The following is a 9,446-nucleotide window of genomic DNA, read 5'->3' as shown; positions in this document are numbered from 1 at the left end:
TTTATTTATTTTTATAATAATTCCCACTTTGAGGGGAAGTCTACTCTGTCAGCCCATAGAGCTACTTGACTCGGTCACATGTATTTTACTTCTATTATCTGTTTTTATGCTGCTTGTATGAATGTAAAATGAAAAGAAAATATCTAAACTAAAAACTATTAAAAGTAGAGGTTTACTGTGGTAAAACAAAACACAATATCTGACATTTTAGTGAAATACTTGAAATGCAAAAAAGAGAATAAAAGCAACAAGTGAGGAAAAAAAAACAGACTGACTGCAGGAGGATGAAGACTGGGCTGTTTGTGCCATCTAGTGGTCTTTTTCCTAGAACACATGAACGACAGACTGACATATGTACTGTATTTACTGTATACATTACATAGATTGAATCACAAACTGGATTATTAAATATGCAAAACCCCAAAACCTCAATATTCACTGTGTTTCAATAGATTGTACAAATAGGATTAAATGCATCATCTTAGAGTCCAACGTTAGAGACGAGACCTCGGTCAGAATCTAGTTTTTTAAAGGATGAGTTCACAATTTTTTGTGAACTTCCTTCAGTTAAATGAAAGCAAAACAGAAGTTTTCAGTATCAGATCTGAAAATGTCCCTTCTGACATTGTCGACTCTCTGAGGTCTCTGTCCTCAAATCTCAACACACATGCAAGAAATCTACATCGTCTTTAATCCTGCATTTAAATGTGAGAAACAAATAAATTCAGTCATTAACAGCAGCTTTTTCTACATAAGGTTGACGATAAAACCTTTTCTTTCTTTTGGCAGTTTGGACACATTTTTATTCATCTCACATCTCAACTACTGCAACTTCTACTAAAAGAGAGACCTCGTCACTCCTGTACTGTACATGTAAAGATCTGAATGGTTTGGCATCAGCCTACATCTCTGATCTCCTCAGTCCACATTCTACATCCAGACCCCTCAGATCCTCTGATCAGTTACTTCTCTCTGTTCCACGTTCCTGGTCCAAATCAAAAGGTCAAGTCAATTTAATTATAAAGCACTTTTAAAAACAACAAAAGATGACCAAAGTGCTTTACAGAGAAATACAAATGAAATCACAGTCAGAGTTATGAGGATCAAGGGTAAAATTAATAAAAGTGTAAAATAAAATAAATAAAAATCGGATTTAAATCCTAAAAACACAACAACAATGTACAGAGAACAATTAATTAATAGAAAGAAAAAATAGACAAATAAAATAAAAACAGAGTGTGACAATTCAAAAAGGTGACAGAGCTTTTTTCCATTGCGGCTCCAGACTGTGGATCTTCCCCGTCTATCACCACTTAAATCCCAGCTAAAGACCCACCTTTAGGCCTATAAAATCACTTTGGGTCCCCTTAATTTTTAATAGTATGATAAAATTGTTAACTTTGACCATTACAGTTATTTATTTTGTTTTGTTTTACATTTTTTCTGTAAAGCACGTTGGTCAACTCCTGTTGTTTTTAACTGTGCTCTGTAAATAAATTTGACTTGATTTTATCTCTTCTTCTATAAGTTTTGATTTAAAAAAGTGGAAAACAGTAATAAACAACTTTAACCTTTATTTATCTTTTATTAGTATACTTCATGTAAATAATACGTTTTTATAATATTTTATAAATTACATTCTATATGTAAATGTGTTTGCTTTCACTCTTTTAAAAATAACCATTCAATCAATCGCTTTAATCTAGCGTCAGCCTTCAAAATTACATTTTACTATTGGCTTTCAAATACGTGAACGCACCGTGTCGCATTTGCATTTACCAGGAGACCGTGAAGGCAGCATGTGGGCATTTCGCCGCCTCTGATTGGTCCGTTAACCGCTGTTTTGACCTTTGACGCAGGAAAATGGCTGCCTGCGACGGGGGTAAAGATGGTACGTTGACGTTTTAAACGTGTAGTTTGACTTAAATAAGCTCTTTCGTCCTCTGAACGGGTTTTTAAACCTAGAAATAAAATAACGAGTCTGTATGTCTGACAGCAAACGCGGCTGAAACACGTTCAGCTCCATTATTTGTAATGTCTGGAGCTAAACAGCTAGCCGGCTATGCTAACAGGCTAACCAAGAGCTTGCAAGTGTTAAATGTACAAACTTCTATCCCGATGTTAAAGGTTTCTAACTGTTGTAACAAGACCAGCAAAAATCAACGCAACAATCTGCTTTCATGTAAAGAAAGGTCGTCATTCACTGTTGGCTGTACAATTATTATGATTATATCTGATTCCAGCTTCTCAAATGTGAATATTTTCTGGTTTCTTTAGTCTTCTATGATATTAAACTGAATATCTTTGTGTTGTGGACAAAACATGACATCATCTTGGGCTTTGGGAAACCAATCTCAATTGATTAATTGAGAAAATAATTAACAGCTAAATCAATAATGAAAATAATAGTTGCAGCCCTAGACATTCCTCAGATTACACTGTTTAAGAGTAATGTGTGTGTTAACTTGTGTTCCTCTCTCAGGTCAGGACAGTATACTGGAGCCGCTGTGTTTTCCAGAGCAGCCAGCTGACGGTTCCAGTGCTCCCAGTCTGCAGTGTCCCAGTACAGAGCTGCTGGTGTGTTTGTTCTGCTCTGAGTCTGTTCCTCTGAAGCAGAAAGACGTCCTCCTCAAACATCTGCTGCTGCAACACAAGCTGGTCATCGCAGATGTCAAACTCATCGCAGACCTCCCAAAGTAAGAACCTGAATCCTGAAGTTATTTACAAAACTCAGCAGCTCTTTGCAGAAAAAGTCTGTGAAAAATTATCTTTATTTAAGACTTTGAAGATATACAAATGTAACACAGACAAGGCTGGTATTGGAATTAGATCAATATAATAATATTATCATATTAATCTGCTGATTCTGCCTCATTGTGTAGATACTGGCTGGTCATTTTGTTAGTTTTTTTTTCTTCTTTTCTTTTTTATTGACTATTACTGGAATTATACCGTGATGATATGGTCTTATTATGTTATGATTATTATATGTTTTTGTCTAAATGTATTCCAGTCAAAGGTAGAATTACAAACTAACAATATAAGTTTGTTTTACTCATAAAAGTCAGAAGAATCATCATTATCATGAACATCAGTGTGATTTTACAGAGAGAAGCAAAGATTAGTTGATTAATATATTAGATTAACAGAGGAAATATTATTTTAATAATAGATTAATCATTTAATCCATTTTTAAAGAATAAAATGCAAAACATTCCCCAGTTCCTCACATACAGTGGAACAAATACAATGGAACCAAAATAGTTAATAATGAAGGACAAGGACTAAAAGTTATGGTACAACTTAATTGCACTTATAATACAGTAATAAATAAAATACAGTAAACAAATATAAGGCTAACTGTTATTTTCATTACAGATTTTTCTTGATTAATCCATTAGTTAGCTATTTATATGACAGTATATCATCAGTTCCTTTACAATATAACAGCCTGTTAATTTAAATCTCCATCATGTTGACTGTGAACATCGCTGATGCGTTTCCTGTCCTCCGTCAGGTACATGTTGTACTGGAAAGGCAGATTCTTGGAGCAACCAGTCACAGATTTCTGCAGCGTCATCAAGACAAACTCCACCGGCCCGCTGGGTGAGTAGAGTTAACGATTATTTTCATGCTGATTATTTTTCCTATTGATAGATTAATCATCTGCTCTATAAAACATCAATAAACAGTAAAAAAAATCCCATCATAATATCCGAGAGCACATGGTGACATCATCAGATGTGTTGTTTTGTCCGATAAACCCCCCAAATAATCAGCCCAAGAGAAGCAGAAAATTCTCACGTTTAATAACTGGAATATCAAATATTTGGCATTTTTGCTTGAGAAATTACAAACTATCAATTGATTATCAAAATTGTTGCTGAGTAATTTTCTTTCAGCAGTGAAGTACTGCAGTTCAGAGAGAATGAGATGTTCCAGATTGTGAGAAAACAAGACAAAATCCACAAAAATAATAAACAATTTACAGTGAGGATAAAGTTAAAATGACCAAGTGACAAAACTGGAACCATACTGGAAACTGTGGTGCATCAAAAAGAGAGTATTTAATGAAAACCTGTGATCCCTCTGCTTGTGATGTGATTATAGTGTGAAAGCAGTCTTGACTTCATCCTCTAAACAGTGTAAATGGTTCATATTCCTGCAGAGAAACAGGAGGACTACTTCCTGCTGTGTGACGTCCTTCCGGAAGACCGGATCCTTCGGGAGAAGCTCCAGCAGAAACGACTGGTGAGGATCTAAACACACATCAAACTCATATCAAACTCTGCGCCGCAATCAGCTCCTGATTTTCACAAATCAAAAACCAAAACTAATTTCTGTTACGATGAGACAGATTTCCTGTCGTCACAATTATGTCGGACAGTGTTTCCCTGTTGAGCTGTGGTAGAAGTATAGTAACAAAAAGAGGGACTTTAGCACTAAAAAGACTGTAACGTTGAAAGATATCTACTTGATTTGACTCATTTGGATGCTGAAGCTTCATATGAGCTTCAGATAAACTTTTAAATACATTTTTGCACAGAAGGAGGACTGTGGATTTCGTCCTTCAGACTTGAAAAATTGTGAACCCGCCCTTTAAAAGACCACTTGTTTGTGAACAAGAGGAGGAAGTCCTGCTCTTCTTCTGTGGTGTTTGTCTGACAGTGTCGCTCTTCCGCAGGAGGAGGTGCTGGAGCAGCAGCAGAAGGAGAGAGACGACAGCAGCTTCCAACGTCTCTGCATGTTCTGCAGCGAGGAGTTCTCTGGAAACAGGTACTGCACTTTTAGATGTGAAGTAGATTCCCATCAGCTGCTTAAACTTGAATAAAATAACTTCCTGAATGTTGGTGCATCAGTAAAGACATCTATCAGAACTAAACACTGTATTAAGGACAGTAAACTCGGCAGCCACACATTTCTCTGTTCTGTATTTCTCTGTTTTGTGTCTTCAGGTTATGCTAACCCATTGTTGCTAACTTTGGAGCTAACCCCCTTTACTTTTCCTGCATTTGGGGAAACAACCGACGTGACTTTTTAGCATTTATTAACTGACACACTGTAGTCTGTACTGTACATTTACTGCCAGACTGACAATTTACTACTAACCTTTTCCTCTGCTCCGCTCGCATCCACCGTCACTTCTCTGCTCCTGGCGCTCTCCCGCTCGCTACGCAAACATACTCCTTAACGGAGCCACGCGACCAGTGGTTTCCCAGGCAACGACAGAGGTTGACTCACGTACCGGAACAGCGCTGCACACAGACTCCCAAACGCTGTTGATACCCGAATGAATGGATATTCATTTGGTTCTCGTTGTGTCATTATGGAGAAACACAGATTCAGTAAACGTTGAGTACAGTTAGACCCAGCAGTCTCCGTTAAGTTGGGCGAGTTTCAAAGTTGTGAAAACAACGGGGGTGTTTTGAATGTTTTGAATACACCCCCGTTGTTTTCACAGGTAATTTGTTAGTCTGTCCCTTCCGCCGCAGGAAATAATGGATTAATCCTGGAAAGCTGTTGATGTAGCACTTTTCTCCTTATGAAAATAACACGGAGATTATTCGACCAATGAGAATTTAGTCGGACGAGAGCATATCGACCAACTAATAGACCAGTCGACCAGCTACACTACAGCCCTAGTCTTTCGATACTTTTTGACTTTCCTGCTCTGTCTGTGGCTCTCGCTAAAGACTTAAATCTTTAAAAACACACACATGTACAATATAGTTCCACTTTTTTTTAAAAAAAAAAAATCCTTCCACCATCATGTTTTCAGGTCGTCTCTGCTGAACCACATGGCCAGAGAACATTCCTTCAGCATCGGACTGCCGGACAACATCGTCTACTGCGATGAGTTCCTCGACGCTCTGCAGAGCAAACTGGACAAGTAAGAACCAACATATTGAGACAGTGATGACCAGGTTTATCATGTGTCTTTGTAACACTAGTGTGCAGTTAAAAAAAAAAAAAAGTTTAACCCCAATTTAGTTGATTTTCAGATTTAAATTTTAGATCAAGTTGCTTGAAAACTTTCTTAAATTAAATCCTGAAACTGGATTTTCCAAATATAAACTGAGTTTAATTTGTGAGTTTAGTTCAGGAAGTGTTTAATCAGGTTTGTTCTATACTGAGACATTAACAACTCTACACACTGTTTTTATCTGCAGTCTGCAGTGTTTATACTGTGAGAAAACCTTCAGAGATAAAACCACACTGAAGGATCACATGAGGAAGAAAGCTCACCGCCGCATCAACGCCAACAACCACGAATACGACCGCTTCTACGTCATCAACTATCTGGTAAAAAACCTTTCTTGTACCCTTTAGAGAGTAAAACCACCTGTTTTTTACACCTGGAACTAAATTTAGTCCCTGGTTCCTCCAGTTGAATGTTCTTTGTCTCCTGGGAAAGTTCCTGCGGCGTTTGATGAATTGATGAATTTTTAAATAGTGAACAACTAACCCTGGAGGCCATGATGACGGCTTTAAAAAGTTCACAAAGCAGCAAATTTTCTCATCTAAGAGGCCAGAGCCGGAGAACGTTTGAAATTTTTACCTCACAAATGATAAATAACACAAGATAAAATATATGAATTCATTAACCAAGTTGTGGAATAATTTTCTGTGACTATAGGGTGAGGTATCAGAGGTTTTTGTTTTATTTTCTGTCTGATTTTAAAATGTCTGTATCCTATTTCTCTCTCTCGACAGGAGCTGGGGAAGACCTGGGAGGAAGTGCAGAGTGAGGACGACAGAGAGCTAGTGGACGAGGAAGATGAGTAAGTGTCTTCAGGGTCAGAACACTTCAATCCGAGGCCAAAACATCCAGGTTTCACTGACTTCCTGTGCACGCCTGACTCCCTCACTTTCATTCATCTCCTCTGAGGACACTTAAAGCTTATTGTCCTTGAACCTTCTCAAATAGTTCTGACACTCTCACAGGGACTTTATCTTTTGTTCTATCCGTCTGGTCTCCCAGCTGTCTGACATCTCTGTATCGTCCACAGTGATTGGTCGGACTGGCAGGCTCATCCCGTCTCTGCTGTGTGTCTGTTCTGTGATCATCAGTCCGAGACGATGGACCAGATCTACACACACATGAAGGTACAGCCAAAAAACAATTAACAAGCAAGTTGTTTACCTGTTTTTACTTTATTTAACCACTGTTCATCATGTTTATTTTTTCAGGAAACTCATGACTTTGATCTCCATAAGCTGAGGATGGAACTCAGTGAGTAAAACCACATCACAAAATAAACACTAATGTCCAAAAGCTGACTGAAAATTGGATTAAAAATGTATTAAACTGTGTGTAATATGTGCTTATGTGTAGGGATGGATGCATAAAAACTATGTCATGGATACATATTATGTGTCTTGTTGATGTTTCACTCTGCTGCGTCTTTCCTCAGATCTCAGGTTCTACCAGCAGGTCAAACTGGTGAACTTTATCCGGCGGCAGATCCATCAGAGCCGTTGTTACGGCTGCCAGGAGAAGTTCGACTCCAGAGCCGACGTCCTGCGTCACATCGTGGCCGAGAGTCATGCGATGAAGCTGCCAGAGATGTCAACCTGGGACCAACCACAGTGAGTCCAACAGCTGTGTTTGCCTTTATTTAATTTTATTATTTTTAGCAGTAACTGCCGTTTGTGCTTTCTGTTAAAGGACACATATTCTGCATATTTTCAGCTCTATATTTATATTCTGGGGCTCTACTGGAATATCTTTGCATGATTTACAGTTTAAAAAACTCCTCATTTATCTTCTACTGGCCCTTTATGCAGCCCCTCAGTTCAGCTTCTGTCTGAAACAGGAGTTTTAGCTCCTGTCTCTTTAAGGCCCGCCTCCTGATGAGCCCACTTTGTTCTGATTGGTCAGCTTCAGGATGCTTCCTCCGGCTCCGGAGACTACGTAAACAAACTATAGTAGCAGGATTTCACTTCTTTTTCTCCTTCTTTACTCGATATATAAACTTCTCAAACCCATCCGTACATGTTGGAGCCGATCAGATCCCAAATATGAGAGTAAACAGCACATAGAAACACCTTAGCAACCACCTTAGCAACAAAAGCTACAGAACAGACGGCCATTTATGGGAATGCACGGCAAAGTAGAAAAAAACGTTGCAAATCAAGCGTTTAAAGCAGGTTGAAGCCCTGACTTTTGATTTGCAGGGAGCATTTCTACACACGTTCACCTCAAGTTTTGGAACTTTGGACCATGTTTGTATCGTAACAGGATATAAACAACAGAATATAAATAACAGAATATGGCCCTTTTTAAACACAACAAACTGTGTTTTGAAGCCAGTGAGGGATGACGTCATTGCAGCTTACGTTGCTGTCTGTCAGTGTTGGAAATTCTACATTTCCAAACTTTTATTTGTATTCTTTGACAAAAGCATGATGGGAACTGTAGTTCCAAAACTCAGAACATGATTATCTCCATAAATAGAGGTAAGACAAAAAATAACAATAAGAGTGACAAAATCTAAGGCTCAGAATGTACATAATATATAATAAAAATCATTAAATAAAACAAAGGAGAAAAGGCGAGTCAAGATAATCCCACTAAGCTTGGGCGTGGGCATACAGGCAAAAACTCCATTTCAAATTGCATAAAACTATTTTTAAAAAATAAAAACTGTCCTAGAACATGTTTAGTACAACATGATGATACATACAACAGTGAGAGTTTCTAGAGTTTTTACCTCTGACCTCAATCTCTCCTCAGGTATTACTTCCCCACGTACGAGAACGACGCCCTCCTGTGCACGCTGTCCGACAGCGACAGCGATGAAAGCGACGAGGTAAATCACGGAGAAGACATCCCGGTTATCGCAGAGGACATTTCAAATCTCCGAGCGCTCAAACAGACCAGCGTCCTCAACCAGCTGCTGAAGAACAGAAGCTCCTGCAGCTGAGACGACGGACAAACAGTTTGGACTCCTTTGTTTTCTGGACGGTTCTTCTTCTCATCAGACTGGTTGCCCACACAAAGATTAAACCTTCCGGGCACGTTTTTCTGAAAATGTTTAAGCACTTCCACCATGCTCTGCGAAAAACAAATTACTTTATGCAGCCAGAACGTGCACTTTAAAAGCCATGAGAAGCCTCTTCAGGTACAGACTCAGTAAAGATGTTGGTGAGCAGTTCAACTGTTGCTAAACTACATTCAAATAATAAAGATGCATTGTGATGTTTTTCTTGAATATAAAGTTATTGTTTACTTAAACCTGCTGATGTTTTGTCCACTAGTTTTCAGCAGAAACAAGTAGTGAACAAAACACTGACATATCGTCAACCTCTAAGTTGAACTTGTTAGCAAACAGTTGCTTATTTCCACATCCAGCAGTTACGGAGCAACATTATCATTCATTAGGAGTCGTGTTTATGTCCACCTGGTGAATGTAAATCCAATATTCACTCTGTTTTTGCTCTCT

The 9,446-nt window shown here is 38.4% G+C and overlaps 1 protein-coding gene across 1 annotated transcript; it reads left to right on the top strand.

The window, feature by feature from the left end:
* The first annotated feature begins 1,789 nt into the window (after nucleotides 1–1,789).
* Nucleotides 1,790–9,207, top strand: znf277 (zinc finger protein 277). The gene is made up of 12 exons (XM_042412893.1): nucleotides 1,790–1,891; nucleotides 2,483–2,696; nucleotides 3,518–3,606; nucleotides 4,169–4,251; nucleotides 4,685–4,776; nucleotides 5,780–5,890; nucleotides 6,171–6,303; nucleotides 6,715–6,782; nucleotides 7,011–7,107; nucleotides 7,192–7,234; nucleotides 7,416–7,590; nucleotides 8,738–9,207. The coding sequence occupies exons 1-12, from the start codon at nucleotides 1,864–1,866 to the stop codon at nucleotides 8,925–8,927; spliced, it is 1,323 nt and encodes a 440-aa protein (XP_042268827.1). The 5' UTR covers nucleotides 1,790–1,863; the 3' UTR covers nucleotides 8,928–9,207.
* The last annotated feature ends 239 nt before the right edge of the window (nucleotides 9,208–9,446 follow it).

This window comes from Thunnus maccoyii, chromosome 5 (assembly GCF_910596095.1).
Source record: "Thunnus maccoyii chromosome 5, fThuMac1.1, whole genome shotgun sequence".
Classification (NCBI taxonomy): Eukaryota; Metazoa; Chordata; class Actinopteri; order Scombriformes; family Scombridae; genus Thunnus; species Thunnus maccoyii.
Note: the sequence above shows the minus strand (reverse complement) of the source record. Positions and strands in the feature narration are given on the sequence as shown.

Bases quoted from the DNA above. Each gene is read 5' to 3' on its own strand.
- znf277 (XM_042412893.1), top strand. From the start codon at position 1,864: ATGGCTGCCTGCGACGGGGGTAAAGATG. The intron at 6,783-7,010 runs GTAAGTGTCTTC...TATCGTCCACAG, and splicing joins CTAGTGGACGAGGAAGATGA to TGATTGGTCGGACTGGCAGG. The intron at 7,591-8,737 runs GTGAGTCCAACA...ATCTCTCCTCAG, and splicing joins TCAACCTGGGACCAACCACA to GTATTACTTCCCCACGTACG.